Genomic DNA, 18,863 nt, shown 5'->3' with positions numbered 1-18,863 from the left:
GATCTCTTGGGGTTTGAGAAAAATGCTGTGATAGCCATGGTTTTGCCTGACATGTCACTGTGGTTGAGCAGACCCTGTCTTGCTTTTTAAGTGGGCACCGGGTTCTACCCCCAGGGAGCCCTGATTGATTCCTTTGATGGGAAGTCATTGATAAGCTCATGTCAGTCACGGCAGGCTCCTTTTCCCTTCGTAGATACCTCTGCTGGGGGGGGGGGGGGGAAGGGGGGGACGGGACTGCATGGTGTTCAGGACTAATGAGGGCAACCCAAACAGGCGTACAGAGGTGTTACGACCTGCAGACCACGCTCAGAGGCCTTGGAACCCCTTCAGTGCTTGATCAAAAGGGTGTTTTGTTTTGTTTTGTTCCTGCTGTCTAGGAATCCAAAACTGTCCAAAAAGAGGACTGGGAATCTCAAGCTTGGGTCCAGGGACCCAGGAGAGAAAAGAGCCAATTAAGACGACAGGAATCAGAGTCGGAACCTCCAATTCCATCCATAGTGGGAAGCTGTTGCCATGGTCCCAGAACCTCCTGCCTTTTGCCTGATGTTGTGCATAGGCCGTGCTTTGGAGGACAGAATCCTGGTTTATGCCCAGAAACCCAGACGACTTTTGAGGTCCTGCCTCCAATGTTGACTGCAAAATGCTGTGAAAGACAGGAAAGTTCCAGTTACACTTCTGGGAGAGGCTTCAGAAATGTGCGCAAAATTTAAAATATATATATATATATATATATATATGAAGCAAATTCTTATTTTGTAGCCCAGACTGGCCTTGAACTTACGCCGCACTCTCTTGCACCATCACAGGTGTATGTGGATGAACTATCAAAAAGAGGGGTTTTGGAGTTCCTTGACCTGGCTTTGAGAAGCCAGGAGGTTGTGGTGGAGTGACCACAGGAAGACTCCTCTTCTGATTGGTTGCAGAAGGGGTAGGCAGGACTTGTGAAAAATTTAAAGCTCAAACTGGCCCTGCCCTCCTGCAAGCAAGGTTTTTATCCCCTTGGTTCTGCACCCAGAGCCCAGGCAAATCTTCGGGACCCACCTTCGCGATGCATCGACTGCAGGTAGTGTTGGGACACCTGGCCGGCAGGCCCGAGTCGAGCTCCGCGCTGCAAGCCGCGCCCTGCTCCGCGGGCTTCCTGCAGGCCTCGGCCTCCGACGTGGTGGTGGTGCACGGACGGCGCACCCCCATCGGCCGTTCGGGCCGTGGCGGCTTTAAGGTGAGACCTCTCAGACGGGTGAGAGTCGCAGAAGGCGGCCAGTGCTATCTTGCCCGCTGGACTACGGTGACCGCAAAGTCTCCGGGTGGGGATGCGGGAGCTGGGCTCATTGCCTCTGCGCTTCGCACTGCAGGACACCACCCCGGACGAGCTTCTGTCGGCCGTGTTGACCGCGGTTCTCCAGGACGTGAACCTTAGGCCTGAGCAGCTGGGAGACATCTCCGTGGGTGAGCTCACCTGCCAGGCCCGCGCCGGGTCCTCCTCGCCCTCCCTCCCGGGGCCCTTCTCTCTACAACACAGACTTGAGTTTACTGAGGGCAAGGGCTGGACCACAGAGAGATCTGAATGAAACTGCTCCTAACAGCCAGTCTTCAACCTAGAACCTTGGGCGCCCCCTCGAGGCACATCTGCCCACTGAGTGGACATGGAAAAGCAGGAAGGCCCTTAGATAGATGCCCTAAAGCCCAGATATTCCTGGAGACTCCAGGAGGTGGGAGGCCATGGTTCTCCACCTACACCGACATTCTGTCTGTCAGCCCGGGTACAGGTGTAGACAGGGTTCACCCGACCTTGCCCTAACCCCCGCTTTTCCCTGAATTAGAACAACATCGTGTAAGACATGGTTCTATTCGGGGATGCCAGCCTGATCCTCCTCCCACGATGACACAGGGCTTGGGGGAGGACACTTGGACAGGCTAGCCATTGCAGACTCGCTTCCCTCCCCCACAGCCCTAATTCCCTCAGCTCAAGGCTCTGCACTGTGCCTCTTACCCTAGAGGCGCTCTCCTGTTGCCAGGCGAACAGGCCACCTGCCCAGCTTGCTGATGTGGAGGAGCATGCCTTGGCACGCATGCAGGAGGCCCTCCAGCGCTGGGCTGGTGGGTGACAGGCGGTTGGTAGCTGGCTCCTCGTTCCTCAAGCTCAGCCACCACAGCTCACATGAACCTCTCTGCAGAGGCCTTAGATTCCTGGAGAGATCTGGAATGTCTCCTTTCTGGGACATCTTTTTTTTACCTTAGGCTTCAGGACACCACCCCCCCCACCCTTACCCTCCCCAGCCCCCGGCACTGAGTAAGGGTTCTTCTGTCCACAGGCAATGTGCTTTTGCCAGGGGCCGGAGCCGTTACAGCACGCATTGCCCAGTTCCTGAGGTAATCCTTCCCATTCTGCCTCGAATTGTCCACCATGACTGCTGGGGGTCCTGGTGCTGGAGTGTGAAGTGGAAGATCGGGCTGGAAGAAGATATTGAGGCAACCAGAGGACATTGAACTCTGTCCTGTGACTGTAACCTTTTCCCTACTTAAAGGGGGTGTGTCACTGGGCCGACTTGTGTCACTGGGCAGACGGCCAAGGCACCCAGGGCTTGGGGACAGGGGCAGAGCAGTGGCCTAAATTTTAAACGAAGCTGACTTAACAGAGACCCTTTAGTGGGTGGAATCACATGACCAGGACCGGGCAGTATATGTGTCCCCTCTCAGGTGAGCATCTGGAAGTCCAGGCTTGGTCCATCATCAGTGGCTGGGGGTGGTATAGCATGGGGTGGGGTTATACCCCAGGAAGAGCCCTGGTCCTCCCAAGACTGCAAACCAGTGGTTCATTCACTGCCACTTGGGGACTGAGGGCCTCTTTCCCTCAGTCCTTGCTGCGTGGGCTGGAAATAATAGCAACACTGACCAGTGGCAGAGTGACTGGCAACTTAGGGTCAGACTCGGCCTGGGGTTCAAACTCTCCACGCCTCTCACCAGTATGGCCGGAGACTCTTGACTCCAATCAGCTGGTTCAGTGGTCCATGGGCTGTCTGCCTGCTTCTCTCTTCCCTCTGCCCATTCTGCCCCCATGGGGTGCTGGCCAAGCCAGCTCTCCTTGCCCTGGCTAAACCCTACCCAAATATACCCAAGCTCTCAGACTTCAAATGGTGTAGTTCTTGCTCAGCACATGGCCTCGTTCCTTCCTATGGTGTGGCTTTGGCATGAGGCCCTACTGTTTGATTCTCTCTGTGTTGTTGGTGTGTCCACTAAACTCAGTCAGTGCTCTTGGTGCCTGCACACCAGAACCATCCTAATTCCTATGTGCTTGTTCTCTGGGGTTCTTGGTGTGTCAGTCAAGGGCCTGGGATGGATGCTCCTAGGTCTTTGCTATGTTGGAAGGCAGCTCCAATGGCCTGAATGATTGAACCCGGGGCACCCCAGAGCAAGGAGTGGAAGAATGAACATGCCAGTGGGGAAACAGTCCACAGAGGAGAAAACTGGACACACTGGACCAACTCTGTGGTTACTAGGCAAGCCAAGGGATGGGGATGAATGGCAGTCCGATGTTGGCATGCAGCTGTTGTGCCCTAGCCCAGCCATAGACCCACTTCTTTATCCTGAGGGGTCCAAAAAATGGCTGGTGGAGGAAGGAGATGGCCTGTGGCCCACAACATTGTCTGTGATGGGAACTGTAGGACAGGTGAAGGTGTGCCTGGGGGCTGTGGGGAGTCAGCAACTGTGCAGACAGGCATGCTCAGCACCCACTTCTGCAAATATGGAGCTGCGCCCGTGGGGGCGGAGCCCGTGGGGGCAGGCTTCTCCCACGTTGTTCTGATCTGTGCACACACTGCTGGGGCTCTCACGGGGCCCAGAAGTGTAGTGGGCTTCCTGTGAGTCACTGTCACGTCCAGGGCTGACTGCCATTTTCCCTGCTATTTCAGTGGCATTCCAGAGACGGTACCTTCGTCTACCGTCAACAGACAGTGTTCATCGGGGCTGCAAGCAGTGGCCAATATCGCTGGTGAGTTGTGATTGCTGGGTGCACAGGAGTGGACCCTGTCCTTGGTCTTTCCCCTCAGGACCCTAGGCAGAGAGGAGTGGAGGAACACCCATTGCCACACCCTGTTGTGGAATATGTGTGATGTCTGTTTATGCTGTGGGATATTACTTTAACTGTGCAAAGGTGTGTTACCTTTGTTTCTGCTGCATTTGTTAATTATGTAAAGTGTTTCACCTGCCTAGGGTACCTGATTGACCTAATAAAAAGCTGAATGGCCAATAGCTAATCAGAGAGAGAGAAAGAGGGATAGGTGGGGCTGGCAGGTGGGGAGAATTAATAGGAGAAATGTAGGCTCAAGAGAAGAAGAGGAAAAGAAAAGGAGAACAGGAAGGAGAGAGAGATGCCTGTGGCAAGAAGCCAGGCAAGTGCCAGCCTGCCAGACTCTGGAATAAGCAGTGAAAGTAAGACATACAAAAAAAAGAAAGAAAGAGAAAAGGAAGAAAGAAAGAAAGAAAAGAAGAAGGAAGCCCCAAGGCAAAGGGTAGATAAAGAGAAACAGGTTAATTTAAATTAAAAGAGCTAACCAGAAATGAGCCTAAGATAGGCCAAGTATTCAAAACTAATAAAAGTCTCTGTGTCATAATTTGGAAGCTGAGTTGCTTGGTACAACACCCCAAATCTTTTCTGGGTGCTCCTGGGTCTTCTGTGAGGCTTTGGTGACTGTACCCCAAGAGCAGGGAGGGAATGGGCTGTGCTGCTCCAGGGCAGGCCCACTCTGGCCAAGGATGGTTATGAAGGGCTTTCGTTGCAGGTGGCATCAGAAATGGGTCTTATGACATTGGCATGGCCTGTGGGTAAGATAGTCTTCCTGCCGGACCTGATTAACCCATGCAATTAATTAAACTAATCTTCCTCTCCTCAGCCATGATTCTCCCTGCCCACCGCAGCAGCTCACTGGGCTGGACTCATGCAGTTGCAGCCTAGTTGTTGTTGAAGCTATGAGCGTAGTTGTCTCTTTCATTCTTTCTTGCAAATCTGATTGTCACCTTGCAAATCTGCAGCACTTGGACTTTGCCTGTTGTCCAAACATAGGCTGATGTCCTATGTTCCCGAGGGAGGTGGCAGAGCAGGATCCCTCAAGTCAGGGACATTTGCTTATAATATAAACATTCATCTTCCTAGCCTGTTGCCTTGTCTGCCACTCTAACACCAAGGGAGAAATTCCATCTGAGACTCTGTTCTGAGGGACATAGTGAGACCTCTGCTCACTGTCTCCTCCATGCAGACTGCCCCTTTGTTTCTGCCTCTGGGGAAAAGGGCTCCAGAAGTTACACCTGACGGTGGATCCAGGAAGGAACATCCGCTGTTGGAAGACAGCCTAGGCGTGCCTAGAAGCTAGCCTTGGCAGGCTTTGGAGCGAGCTGCCCCAGGTTCTGTAGAAGAGCTTTGATAGGAAGCATTGCTAGGTCCGGGCTGCCTGCGCTGGGTTTTCCTGACCCATGTGTTAAAGTCCACAAACAGGGACTATGGTAGGCAAGGGTCACAGTCATCTCCTGTTTCCATAGCGAGGACAGCAGCTGTGGTGGCCTGAGGGGACAGGCTGGGGCTCCACGAGGTCCTCAGGATTCTAGTCCCAGACAGGTGGAGGACCATGGTGCCGGAGACAAAGCAGCTGTGCCTGGGAGGTGCCCACATCACCTGACCAGCCCCTAGCTTCTGAGAGTGCAGCTTGCCCAGGATTGAGCTGTCGAGTTGGGTTCACACTGGTGACCATGACCAGTTTCCTCCTTGCCAGGCCTTCACATCCTCACCCCACCTCAGCTCTGTGGACGCTGTAGAATGATTAGGTAGAGACACAGCTACTGCTGGCTGTGGGGCTTGTGTGATTCAGTCACACTGTAGACAGGTTCTCATGCCTAAACAGGATTCAGACAACAGCCGGGGCTGTAATCCCAGCTGAAGCAACAGGATTCATGATCAGGGCCCACTGGAGCTACTTAAAATCTGGGACTGAGACTGTCTAGCAAGATTCTGTCTCAAAATGAGACTAAGAAGAAAATTAAGGCCAAGAGATAAGCACAGCAATGTAGTGCACATTTGAGGTCCTGTAACTAGCACCCGGTCCTCCCAAAAAAGAACAGAAAAGGTTCATGTTATGCCAAAGTCGGGGAGAACTTAGCCAGGGCTGCTGGTCATCATGTGACCTCATGGCCACCTCCCCAGCAATGTCTGGTCCCTCTGCACGGACCACCCCGTCTTTTTCTCGGCCATCCCACCTACTTGCCAATCGACGCAGACCAGGGCTTTCTTTGATGTAAACTTAGTGTTCATCATGTCTTGCTTCTCTCTCTCTCTCTGACTCGGGGACACTAAGGCTGCTGAATCAGGCTGATTTGATATGTCCCGCATTAGAGGGACAACCAGAAGGACATCCCTGGGAACCACTGCTCACTTAACTCAGCAATGTACCATACAGCAGGACCCCAGAGCTGGGTCTGGGTCTGGGTCTGGGACAGTGCTGTCTGGGGCTGGAGGGAAAGATGGCTCGGCCATTGCAATCCCTGCTCGCTGGCCAGGTACCTGCTGCATGCCTGGAGGGATCTCTCGCTATTTATTGCCCAGTACTTGCCACACAGCTGGCCATCCTAATAGGGCTTCCTATTAGGTAGGGCTGAGAGCTCACTTCTCTTCCTCAGGGTGGAGTCCATGACCATGTCTGAGAGAGGGAACTTTAGGAACATTTCTTCACGCCTGCTGGAGAATGAGAAGGCCAGAGACTGCCTGATTCCTATGGGGTGAGTGTCCACAGGTGTCTCTGTGTGTGTGACCGTGTGTATGAACGCACGTGTGTGCATGCGTGTGCATGTGTGCATGCGTGTGCATGTGTGCATGCGTGTGCCCATTCACCACTCTGTCCTCAACCAGAGACCATGGGATTTTCCCCTCTGTGGCTGGCAATGCCTGGCCTTGAACCCTTCACCTCCGTCCTTTGAGTACCATGTACCTAATCAGCAGGGACTGAGTATGGACTGACACAATCCTTGGCTTTCCTTTCTTTAAAGGCTTGAGTCCTCTCTGAGCCCCTTAGTATCCAAACATATCCCGTGTTTCCCCTCCCCCACCCCAAGGTGCCCAGGCACAAGGAGGATGGTGCCAGATGTCCCGCCAAACCCCTGTTGAGAAGGATGTGGGGAGCGCTGAAGTTCTGAACGCACTTGGGGGGACTCAGGCCCCTGAGATGTAGCCTGGGAAATTGTTCTCTACACCTCTGTCAGCTACAGTCATATCTGTGATCTCTGGACTTTGCCAACATCCAGGGGCAGGGATCCCTGGTTGCACAGCCATACAGAGAAAAGCTTGCAGTGGGCAGTGATCTGGCTTTGTCCAGATCCTCTCTTCAGAGGCAGCTTGGAGACATAGGAGAAGTTGACCAAGTGTGGCCAGTCATACAGAGAAAAGCTTGCAGTGGGCAGTGATCTGGCTTTGTCCAGATCCTCTCTCCAGAGGCAGCTTGGAGACATAGGAGAAGTTGACCAAGTGTGGACAGTTAGTGCGCCCAGCATGTCCTCTGGTCTGCTCCTGGGGATGCCACTGGGTAGGAGGCCATGCCTTCTGCAGGCCTCACACAGAGGCTGTTGGCCCCCTATAAAGAATGTTTCCTTTGGTATGTGCCTCTGAGGATTTGACCAGCAGGGGTGCTCCTCACTAAGATGAGACAGGAGTACCACCTTCTGAGAACTTACCTCTGTCCCTGGGGCAGGGACTAGATATCCTACCTCTGACCCGGATGCCCAGAGGTGCAAGTGTAGGCCTTCAGTACGGCCCTGGCCCTCAGGCGAGCAGACCCATAGCCTCCTGCTTTGCTGTTTGTGTCTAGGATAACCTCGGAGAATGTGGCCGAGCGGTTTGGCATTTCACGGCAGAAGCAGGATGCCTTTGCTCTGGCCTCCCAGCAGAAGTGAGTGCGGCTGGGGTGGGCTATTGATGGGGTGGAGAGTAGTCTCAGCTGGGGCTGTCAGGATGGCACAACAGTGTTGGCTAGCCTCATGCCTTTGGGTGGGAGGTGGAAACGTTTCACTGTTGGGTAGGTCTTCCCAGTCCTTTTAAACTATACACTCTGGGGTCTGAGTGTCCTCTCCCAAGCAGGACCTCAGCCCCTCCCCCACTCTGTTCTTTGGGACATAAGGCATAGGACCCTGTTCTGACCGACATGGTGGTCACTGGTGATACTTAAGCCTGGAGTATGCTAGTCTTCCTAGCATAAGAGGCAGATCTGGGCCTGGAGTGGTGACCTCTGCGGGAAGCACCAGCATTATTGTGGAAGAGCGCACTGAGCAGGCTGAGTGGCCAATGCATAGAGAATGCTGGACAGAAGGATGCCTCTGCGTGTCCTGCTCTCTATTGGGATGGGATGCAATGAAGAATCTAGGAATCTGGGCATGCTCTCTGCTAGGATGCAATGAAGAATCTAGGAATCTGGGCATGCTCTCTGTTAGGATGCAATGAAGAATCTAGGAATCTGGGCATGCCTCTCCCTCTCGGAGGAAAGTGGTGTCCTGAGGAACCCTCAGCAGTCTCTCACAGCTCCATGGGGGAGTGTGGGGGTGCACAGCAGTCCCTGGGTTGGAACAGCCAGGGGCTGTGTGTATTGCTGAGTTAGCAAAGGCCAAGCAAAGGCAAGAAAAGACTACAATCTGGCCTGAGATTCGCTGTCCATGGTGCTGGCAGGGCCGCAAGAGCCCAGAGCAGGGGCTGTTTCCGAGCTGAGATCGTGCCTGTGACAACCACAGTCCTTGATGACAAAGGCAACAAGAAAACCATCACGGTGTCCCAGGATGAGGGCGTCCGTCCCAGCACCACCATGGAGGGCCTGGCCAAGCTGAAGCCGGCCTTCAAGGATGGAGGCTCTACCACAGCTGGTGAGCGTGGGCCGGGAATAGCACTGATGGAGGTGACCAGTTCTTCTCTGAGACGTGGAGCTGACCAGACCCCTTAGCAAGGTGATGGTGGAGGGCTGGCTCTCTTCAGCTCAGTCTGAGGCCTCCTCATCTCACCCTTCCTCCCCTAGGAAACTCCAGTCAGGTGAGTGATGGAGCAGCTGCCATCCTGCTGGCCCGGAGATCCAAGGCTGAAGAACTGGGCCTTCCCATCCTTGGGGTCCTGCGGTCCTATGCAGTGGTCGGCGTCCCTCCTGACATCATGGGCATCGGTCCTGCCTATGCCATCCCTGCAGCCTTGCAGAAAGCAGGTGAGCAGCCCCTTCTCATCCTATACCTGGACCCCTCGTTACCTGTATCTGGGACTGGAGTGTCCTGGGTTTGACCTGTGGGTGCTCTGGAATGGAGGTGGGTCAGGCTAGTGCCCCACAGCCAAGGCCTCCCTACCCTACCATTGGGACTCACACACCTGGCACACAGTGGACCACGAGAGCTGTGCTTGGGGTGGAGCCCAGAGGAAATCCAGAGTCCCGCCATGACTGTCAGCTCTGCTCTGTATCTTGCCTGCAGGGCTGACTGTGAATGACATAGACATCTTTGAGATCAATGAGGCCTTTGCCAGTCAGGTGAGTCTGGGTGTCTGGTGGGATCAATTGGGCCCGTGGTTCAGAGCAGATGGAGGCTCCAGCCATTACTCTGGCTCCTTCCAGGCCCTCTACTGTGTGGAGAAGCTGGGAATTCCTGCAGAGAAGGTGAACCCCCTGGGGGGTGCAATAGCCCTGGGCCACCCCCTGGGCTGCACCGGTGCAAGGCAGGTCATCACGCTTCTCAATGAACTGAAGCGCCGTGGGAAACGGTAAGGCTGCTCCTTGTGGAGTGGTGTGGGGGGTGTTGGAGCTGGGGTGTCTGATGGCTGGTGCCTGGGGAGGTGAACGTGCACACATGCACAGGTATTCTGATGGAGGGATGGAGGGGTGAGACCTGCCCTCCTGATGGCTTGCTTAAAAGGCAGCATAACCTGTGGAAAGTGTCTGCCGCCTGGCTTGTGTCTGTCCACGGCTCAGTTCCCACAGATCTCTGCTCATCTGTCCATGAGCCCTTGAGGGCACGGCTTGGGCAGGCGCTGCACAGCCAACACAGGCTCTTTCCCCAGGGCTTATGGAGTGGTGTCCATGTGCATCGGGACAGGGATGGGAGCCGCTGCTGTCTTTGAATACCCTGGGTACTGAAGCCCTGACTGCGGGCACTGCCCAGAGAGTCCTACAGTGGTGGCCAGAGGGGGACTCTTCAGAAGCCATCTGCAGGGGACACTCAGCACTGGAGGGTGTATCACAGCACTTTAATCTAGATAATGTGATCGTCGCAGTATGGGGACAATTGGGCATCGGGTCATCCAGTCTGGTCCTCTCAACTGGACTGCAGGACCGCATGTATTTCTGTGGGACAGTGGCCTCGTGAACGATGGTTGTGATGGGCAAAGTAAATGTGTCTTATCTGATTCCGTGTCAGTCATTTCACTCCCAGTCCAGCTCTTGCTTTGCCGGAATCTGTGGCCCATCTTCCTAGTGATGGTGATCATAGTCACCCCAGCTGGTGACCTATGCTGGTTAGCCCTGGAGACGGCAGAGCCTCAGAACTGGTGGGGTATCATATATCTCTCGTCGTAAGAGCCTCGGCCCCGCAACCGCAGGGTGCAAGGCTTCTCACTCAGCACCCCTTCTACCACCAGCGTGGATTCGTACAGCAGGCTGCTCCTGGGGAATGGGGGGGGGGAGGTTAGGCAGTGCTGGCCAGTGCCCAGGCCCCATGGGCGGTGTCCCAGAGGCAGGAAGCAGCTCTTACCTAGGATTGAAGAAGACCTCAAGGGGGATGGGAACTGGGGGTGCATTGGTGGGTCGGGCCTCCAGCAGGCCACTGCCTGGGGAGACCCCAAAGGCATTATCCTCCCTAGCTGGTTCCTCCTGTCCTACACCGAGAAGAAAAGAGGCCATACATGGGCACAGGCTGCTCCAGATGTTGCCCCGAGACCAGACCAGTCTCTCAGGTGTCACCTCTGGTCCTCCCAGCAACCCAGGACAGGGCAGCCAGAAACTGGAGGACTGGTGGACTCCATGAGTGTCCGGTGCCACCAGCCCTGGGAAGCCAATCTACATGGACAGGACGCTACTGTCTTTCTTAGGGGTCTTGCTCAGGCCCATCGAGGAGCAGCAGAATGTGGGGGTGACAACGTACCCATTATCACTGTCCAGTAGCTCAGGCAGTTGCTGAGGTTCGTGAGGTAGACCTCCCGGGTGTGTGGCTGGTTCACGAAGCAGGTCCCGAAGTCTACCCAGCTGGTGGACAGCTGCAGTGCTGGCACAGCCACGAGAGCCCGCAGGGGCACCTCCTGGGAGCCCAAGCCCGTGTCTCAGTGAGGGACACAGGGAAACCCACCTCCCCCTGAGTACTGACACTTCTGAACAGAGCTGGGGTAGAGGACCGTGGGCAACCAGGGGTTTGGCACTGCCACCCAAGCCAGGCAGGTGGAATCCGGCAGAGCCAGGGGACACCCTCGGCTTCTCTACCAACCTTCCTCCCATGGTCAGTCAGCCGTCCGACCTCCATCACCTTCCCTCCTCCCATGGGGTTCATCAGACCCTGAGCCAAGGCCCGCAGAAGTTCACGAATCACTCAGGCACTGGCGTGGTCAGCTTCACTATGGCCCCCGGCTCCTGCCAGTTTCCAGACCACAGGCCTCCACTACCCTCCTCTACTCAGGCACTGGCGTGGTCAGCTTCACTATGGCCCCCGGCTCCTGCCAGTTTCCAGACCGCAGGCCTCCACTACCCTCCTCTACTCCTGGTTTCTCTGTCATCCCACAAGGTCTACACGTTAGCTCTCTGCTTGCATCCCCGCTTGACTCCCTCGGCTCCATACTGACCTGTGTGTGACCCGCTCAGTGGCACTCTAAGCTCTAGGGAGCCAGGCAGTGTCCCTCACGGCTTCCTCGGTGCTCACTGTCCCACCAATCATCCCTACCCTAGTTCTGTGTCATTTCCAGGCTTCACCAGCCACCTCCTCCAGGGAGCACCCTGGATTTTCCCCTCCAGCCCGTCACCCGTGGGACAGGGTGTCGTATTCCTTCCCGGGGGGTGGAATTGGCAGGAGGACGCCCAGCACGTGCCTGGAAGGTCTGGTTGGTGAAGCCCAGGAGCAGATTCCCTGTGAACACCATCTGTTTCTCTCCGTCCTCGCTCTGCTGAATGTCCACTCCGGGTAGCATCTGGTCAGCTGGGAGCTTCTGGTAGGACAGCAGCTCCAGGGAGAGGGAGAAGGACACATCCACCTGAGCGGGTGTGGACACAGTGTCACCCCAGGTTGCTGAAGGCAGGTGGCCTGCCCGTCCAGCCAGGTCCTGTCCGACCCCCAGTTTATGGGGCTTATGGAGCCCAGAGTGGCCCTGCTGCCCAGCACATGGCTCAGCAGTTTCCCCCGCATGAAGCATGTGGTTTCCATGCCCTGTACATGTCTGTTGTGTGTGCAGCACCTGGCACACGAGAAGGGAGGGAGCGTGGTGTGAAGCGGGGACGCTCACCAGTGTGCACTGGCCTCCACCTGGCCGTCGGCGGTGGTCCATAGGGACACACACTGGTGGGTCTGGACAAGTTTCTGGGATGTATGTGGCTATGTGCAGTAGGTTCATCTGTGTGTAACCTGTGCAGAGGGACTCGGTGTGTCGAAAGGGACATGTCTGGGGCATGCACCTAGGACTGTCCATTTGTACCTGGTGCTCAGATGTGAGCAGGACATGGGTGTGTGTTGCCTGTGGAGTGGGGGTAGAGATGGTGAGCCCCTGTACTGACCAGCATGTTCTCCTGTGGGCGGAGGGCCAGCTGCGGGCCCGAGGAGGCCATCTCCTCTTCACACTGCAGCTGGTGACTGGCCCCACCTTGAGAAATGAAGAAGGGCCTTGAGACCAGGACCCGGAAGGAGTGCAGGATTTCCGTAGTGTTGATCAGTTTCAGATGGCGGGTGGTAAGCCGGTCACTCAGCACCTGGGGCCACGGGAGGAGGGGGTGGGCATGGTGCATCCCTTCCCAGTCCTCAGGCTGGGACTCTGGGTAAAGGACCCAGGCACATGGGAGGTCCAAGTCCTTTGGCTGGTGCAGGGTGACATCACACTCACCCCACAGCAGGGATCTTTCGGGATGAGGTCGCTGGCCTGGCACCGGAAGTCCAAGTAGCCACTGCTGTCCAGCTCGGTGTCCAGCCTGCAGAGCGACAGGCACCGCTCAAGCAGCCAGGATCCGAGTCCCGCAGCATCCCGTCCCTGGCCCTGTCCTTTGACTCTGAAGTGAGGTTCCTCTCTCCAGGAGATGGGGGCAGGGAGGGAGATCCACTGGACTCACTGTGCCCGCCTCACATAGCCATTCAACTCCAGTCTCAGGGGGCCCACGGCGAAGTCCTGAAGGCGGCGCATTCGGCCTGGAATCTCTCTCTCGGACTGCAGAGCCCAATCCGTCAGAGGTCACTGGTGGTCCCCGGGGGGCTGAGCAGGCAGTGTGACTCCCAGGGGGAGAGGAGCTGGCCATGGCACCCTCACCCCGGGTGGGAAGGCTCACCTCCTTATCCAAACTCATGAAGCCCAGAGCGTAGCCGGTACACTCCACCTTGTGCAGAACGTCAAGGCCGAGCACCATGGGTGTGAAGGAGATGTAGAGGGTGCGGTGGCCGCCCGCCGGGATGATCTGGTAGGAACACGGTAGCCTCAGCGCTGCCCCGTGTTCACCAGCAGGCCTGCCGGGGCAGCTCCATCAGAGAGTGCCCACCCCAGCCTACTCACCACCTGCTTGGGGCTGATATGGTACATGTTGCCGGAGGGCACCCCCTCGTGCCCCTGCAGGATGACTGAGATGATCTGCTCTTGGGCCTTGGCACCGCCACTGCAGTTACCCTGCTACCGATGAGACCCGGAGGTTCATGTGGGCTCAGCTGACCTGGGCCACGTCTCACACGCCCCCTATCCCTGCTCACCGATGAGGGGACTGCATGGCTAGACCCTGACGCATTGGAGGGACATGAGGACACAGGTGAGCTGCCTTCAGAGGTCTCAGGGCACACGAGCTCGTTCCCGGCTTGGTCCCGCAGTGGAAAGAGTGGTCCATAAAACACAAGCAGCTCCAGCAGCTGGTCCTCCTTTTCCTCTGGGATGTAGGTCTCCCAGTCCAGGCGGATGTCTGGGGGAAGCAAGGAGGACAAAGGAGAGTGGGTGGTCTTCCCCTGGCTTCCACCTCCCTAGACTGCCGTTCTCATGGTGGAGGGGGTCCTTGCTATTTTTATAATGCCGTAGTTCTAGAAAGTAGTTCTTGACAATGGGTAGCGGACTCAGTTGCTCAAGTGCTTGCTGTGTGCGCTGGTTTGTTTTTGTCAACGTCCCAAACTAGAGGTGCCTGGGAAGAGGGGACCCCAGTTGAGAAACAGCCCCCATCAGTTTGGCCTATGGGCATGTCTATGGGGCATTTTCTTGATTAATGATTGATGTGGGAGGGCCCAGTCAGCTATGTGCAAGGTCGTCACTGGACAAGTAGTCCTGAGTTGTATAAGAACACAGGTTGAATAAGCCAGGAGGAGTAAGCCTGTAAGCAGTGCCCCTCCACAGTCTCTGCCTCTAGCTTCCTGCCTTGAGTTTCTGCCCTGCCTTTGCTTGGTAATGGACTATGAGCTGTTGTGTGAAATAAACCCGTTCCTTCCCAAGTAGATTTTTTTCCCATGCATTTTATCAAAGCAGCTGAACGCCATCTAGACACACTGTGGACACACGAGGACTTGAGTCTGGACCAGATCACTTGAAAAGCTGGGTGTGGCAGCACACGCTTGTAACCCCAGCCCTGAGGAGACAGAGGCAGCCCTGGGAATGCTGAGTCAGTCTGGGCATCCTGGTGAGTCCTGGGACAGTGACAGACCCTGTTTCAAGCAGCAAGGTGGGTGGCACCTGAAGAGCCAAGGAAGCACCCAAGGCTGTCTTCTGGCTTCTCCGCACATGGGCACACACTCATGTGAGCACACCTGAACACACGTGCACCCATACACATCAACACGTGTGTGCGACAGACGCATACAGGAACATAAGCGGTTCTCTGCAGGCTTCTTGGCACCTGGCTCAGTTACCTGATGTCCTCGCGGTTGGTCACAAGACCAGTCTTCATATCCAAGTCCCTGAGCCTAGGATCTCCTGACTTCCTGCAGTTTCTTGTCCCTTTGATTTCTGTCTGATGGTTGACCCTCCAAGTCCCACACCCTCCATTCCACACCCATCCATCGACCCTGGTCTGTTTTCGCTTCCTCCCCAAGTCCCCAAATCAAGCTAACCTTCGTGGCCATCTTCCTAGCAACTCTACCTCCCTTGGTACCTCATCCTTCTACCCACAAGGCAAAGCCCAACGCTGGATGAAGCAACTGCATCATCCCTCAATAGCACTGGGTAAGTCCTCCAAGCTGAAGAGAGTGCACCCCCACTGCTCCCCGACCTGGGCTGCTACACTGCCCTCTTTCCCATGCACCTGCTCTCCTCTGATGCCTCCTATGTGAGCCACCACGCCCACCGGTGGCTTCACTTTGTCTGCCAGAAGTACAGCCCCTACTCGTACCTGCCTGCAAATCTGCTCCCACCCAGCAGTGACCTGCCAAGCACGGAGCCCCTCTGTCCTCTGCCTGTCCGTGCACCCTACCTGGCTGTTCCTAACCGCACTTAAGCTAGTTCAGACCTCTCCCACCATGCAAACGCTTCTCTCTGCCACACCACCTCCTCAGCTGGGCTACAGTTCCTCTCCACAGCAGGGCACCAGGGCCAGTGATTCAGTCACCTCCTCATGTGTCAGTTAGCATGGATTTTCTGGATCTAGTACGGCTGGCCATGGCGATGGGGAATGCCACAGGAATTAGCGTGGACTTTCTGGATCTTGTCACTGGTCCTGGCGATAGGGAATGCCACAGGATCCAGCCTTGGGTGGATCTCCTGTCTCTACCTGTTGTCACCTCCTGCATCCAGAGGACCAGAACAATATGTAGAGATCTTGAGTGATGAGGAAGAAAAGGAAACCGTGGAGAGAATGGAAGACAAAGAGAAGGCTCAGCGAATAGCTGGGCTTGTGACACAGGCCTGTAAGCCCAGCCACTTAGGAAGATGAGGCAGGAAGACCCCAAGACCAGGTCTTTCCTGAGTGAGTTCAAGGGCAGCCTAGTCAACTTAGTGAGAACTTGTCTCTAAACAAATGGAGAGAGAATGCTGGGGAGATGGCCGTGGGCAGAGCACTGGTCTAGCATGAGTGACATCCAGCTGACTCCTACAACCGCAGAACCAACAACAACAACAACAACAAATCCCACAGACAAGGTCATCTCAGGACCATCGAAAGCTTGGCCTCCCGTCGTTTACCAAAACCACGTGTAACAGGAGAGGAAAGACTCCTAAATGTTGCCCTCTGCCCCCCCACATGCTTCCTGTCACGTGTGACCCTTCACAATACACAAATAAATTAATTAATTTTAAAACTTAAAAACAGAAACAAGTCACAATAAAGTGATAGGAAGTCAGGGATGCTAGTGTGACAATGTGACCCAGGCCAACAATGCTCCTACAAAGTGAGGGGACTCCTGAGAGTGACTGCAACACGCCTCTCAGGACTCCTGAGAGTGACTGCAATACGCCTCTCAGGACTCCTGAGAGTGACTGCAATACGCCTCTCAGGATAGTGGGATCCCACAAGGAGCAGGGTCACAGAGTCCTGCTTCTTACCCATGGCTGTGCCTGGAGAGGGCTAAATGTCTGACTTCCGAGTTGTCCACGATTCTCCCTTAAACACCATGGATACCCTCACCTCTCTGACTTTACTCAGACGCAGCCCAAGTGCCCCTCACAAGGAAGTTCAGAGACTCCTCGAAGGTACCCAGAACCCAGTCACACTGGAAGCCCCTGGGGCACAAACCCCCTTTCCTGTTCTCTCAGGATCCCCATTTCCTTACATAGCACCTGTCATGTAGCTCAGATACTGTGGACTAAAGGACTGAGAAAAAGGGTCCCCAGAAGTGTCTGTCCCTGGGCACAGTGACCCTGGTGATGCAAAGTTAAGCAAGGATGAGTCCCATTCTCAAGGATGGATGTTCCTCTTTCGTAAGCCTGGACTGGCACGGTCACCTCTCTACTTTAGACCGTCTGTCTCAAGGGTCACAGGTCACTCGGATTCCCGGGTGCTGTTTGCGGCTGTCAGTTGCTCTCCCTCCCAGATACCTGACCATCACAAGCAACTCACCGCAGGGGCTCGAGTTATACAGACGGAGGGTTCTGGTGACTTTGTCTCCTCCAGAGATCTGGGTCCCAAATCTGGAGGGAGAGAGCAGCCTGAGCTAGCACCCTTCATGTAGACTGCACAGCCTTGTGGGGCAGGAGGCCCAGGTGGGCGTAGGGCCAGAGAGGTGTCAGCTGTCTGCCCCTGCCTCAGTAACACCAAGACCCTGGGCTCGTCAGGGTCTGCCACTTCCTCAGACCGCTCTCTGTTCACTCACCCACCCCAAAGCCCTCAGGGACACACCAATGTCCCTTCCCCAGGACAGCCCTGCCCTAGAGCCTCCTTTGGGTGGCTCAGGTAGCCCTGAGCCAGATGGAGAACCAGGAACCAGTGCAGACAACCCAGACCGACAGTCAGAGGGGTAGCCAAGAGCCAGAGACCAGGGCTGAAGCTGGGCACCTGATGATGGGTTCCTTCTGGAATGGGGCCACACTGTAGCATGTATTCCTCAGGGAGCTGATGGGGCAGCCCACCACGGCCATATACACCGGGATGACAGTTACTGGCAGGTCCCCCACCTGCAAGCACACCAGCTTTTTGTCAGTGAGGACCACTGCATTTCATCCAGGCAAAGTTCCCACGTGTCCAGCCAGTCCAGGATTCCCAGTTGGTTCCCATTGAATCCAGCCTCACCCACTGTCCAGTTCCTAACCCAGATACCCCTAGCCCCGGCTGCTTCACCCTGATCCTTAGCTGTTTTGCCCTAGCTTCTGTCTGCCCTTCCTTCCCTCATAAGCCTGCTACCCTCTACTGATGATGCAGCCGCAACGCCTCAGGCCTCTTGTGGCCCCTTTGCTCAAATTTATTTGTTCAAATATCTTTTAGTTTGTTAAAGATTGTGTGAGTGTCATGTGTGTGTGTTATGTGGGTGTATGTGTTGTGTGTGTGCGTGTGTGTGCATGTGTATGTGTAATGTGTTATACGTATGTACGTGTGTTCTTGTGTATATGTGTGATGTGTGCATGTGTGTGGTACTTATGTGTATATGTGTATACATGTATGTGTGCACGTGTGTGTATGTATATATGTATTGTGTGCATGTGTATGTACGTATGTGTGTGCATGTGTGCATGTGTATATAAGTATGTGTGTATATGTATGTATGTGCATATGTGCATGTGTGTATGTGTGTGCATGTGTGTATGCATATATATGTATGTGTGTGCATGTGTGTATGTATATGTGTGTATGTGTATGTGTCTATGTGTGTGTAAATATGTATGCATGTATGTGTGTGTGCATGTATGTACAGGGGGCTTAGTAAATGACAAAATGCAGAGATCTGGGTAAGGCTGGACTGCTGGGAAGCTGTTACTGTCTCCTCTTTACTCATTACTGTTCTTTCCAGCCTACCATTTCCTGTCCTCCTCATGGTGGCTCCAGCCCTGTACATCACAGAGATGCAGAAGGCTCTGCTACACAAAAGGACTCTCTGCTAGAAGCATGTCAGCCTTGCCCCAGAAACTGTGGCAGTGTGAGCGAGCAGCATGTGGCAGCAGCTGCACTTGGAAAGGCTGAGGGCACAGCTGGGTGGAGAGGAGACTAGGAGCTGTGTGCTTATACTCACGTCCTTACCAAGCCTACATGCATGTCCTTGCCACGCCTGCATGCACGTCCTTACCAAGTCTGCCTGCA

The 18,863-nt window shown here is 55.1% G+C and overlaps 2 protein-coding genes across 3 annotated transcripts in view; one reads left to right on the top strand and one right to left on the bottom strand.

Annotated features, from left to right (window-relative positions):
* The first annotated feature begins 999 nt into the window (after nucleotides 1-999).
* On the top strand, nucleotides 1,000-10,348 carry Acaa1 (acetyl-CoA acyltransferase 1). Of its 2 annotated transcripts, XM_005348080.2 has the most exons (12): nucleotides 1,000-1,219; nucleotides 1,353-1,446; nucleotides 2,313-2,370; nucleotides 3,909-3,988; nucleotides 4,779-4,821; nucleotides 6,664-6,762; nucleotides 7,845-7,925; nucleotides 8,696-8,886; nucleotides 9,036-9,215; nucleotides 9,475-9,530; nucleotides 9,615-9,760; nucleotides 10,058-10,348. In XM_005348080.2, exons 1-12 carry the CDS (start codon nucleotides 1,049-1,051, stop codon nucleotides 10,131-10,133), a joined length of 1,275 nt encoding a protein of 424 aa, XP_005348137.1. In that variant the 5' UTR covers nucleotides 1,000-1,048; the 3' UTR covers nucleotides 10,134-10,348. The 2 variants fall into 2 exon arrangements, with proteins under 2 accessions (XP_005348137.1, XP_026635023.1); XM_026779222.1 differs by lacking the exons at nucleotides 1,000-1,219; nucleotides 1,353-1,446; nucleotides 2,313-2,370; nucleotides 4,779-4,821 and having other exon boundaries at nucleotides 3,948-3,988; nucleotides 10,058-10,342.
* A 17-nt stretch (nucleotides 10,349-10,365) lies between these two features.
* The window catches only part of Dlec1 (DLEC1, cilia and flagella associated protein), a 40,628-nt gene continuing 32,130 nt past the window's right edge, over nucleotides 10,366-18,863 (bottom strand). Inside the window, exons 26-37 of the mRNA XM_026779220.1 lie at nucleotides 17,628-17,746; nucleotides 17,193-17,263; nucleotides 13,918-14,120; nucleotides 13,727-13,840; nucleotides 13,506-13,631; nucleotides 13,293-13,387; nucleotides 13,070-13,154; nucleotides 12,747-12,938; nucleotides 12,068-12,229; nucleotides 11,137-11,290; nucleotides 10,747-10,870; nucleotides 10,366-10,658 (exon numbers count right to left, since the gene is read on the bottom strand). Coding sequence (XP_026635021.1) covers nucleotides 10,535-10,658; nucleotides 10,747-10,870; nucleotides 11,137-11,290; nucleotides 12,068-12,229; nucleotides 12,747-12,938; nucleotides 13,070-13,154; nucleotides 13,293-13,387; nucleotides 13,506-13,631; nucleotides 13,727-13,840; nucleotides 13,918-14,120; nucleotides 17,193-17,263; nucleotides 17,628-17,746 — 1,569 coding nt within the window. The 3' untranslated portion in view covers nucleotides 10,366-10,534. The remainder of the gene's footprint in view (nucleotides 10,659-10,746; nucleotides 10,871-11,136; nucleotides 11,291-12,067; nucleotides 12,230-12,746; nucleotides 12,939-13,069; nucleotides 13,155-13,292; nucleotides 13,388-13,505; nucleotides 13,632-13,726; nucleotides 13,841-13,917; nucleotides 14,121-17,192; nucleotides 17,264-17,627; nucleotides 17,747-18,863) is intronic.

The sequence above is a fragment of the Microtus ochrogaster genome, chromosome 5 (genome assembly GCF_000317375.1).
Source record: "Microtus ochrogaster isolate Prairie Vole_2 chromosome 5, MicOch1.0, whole genome shotgun sequence".
NCBI lineage: Eukaryota > Metazoa > Chordata > Mammalia > Rodentia > Cricetidae > Microtus > Microtus ochrogaster.
Note: the sequence above shows the minus strand (reverse complement) of the source record. Positions and strands in the feature narration are given on the sequence as shown.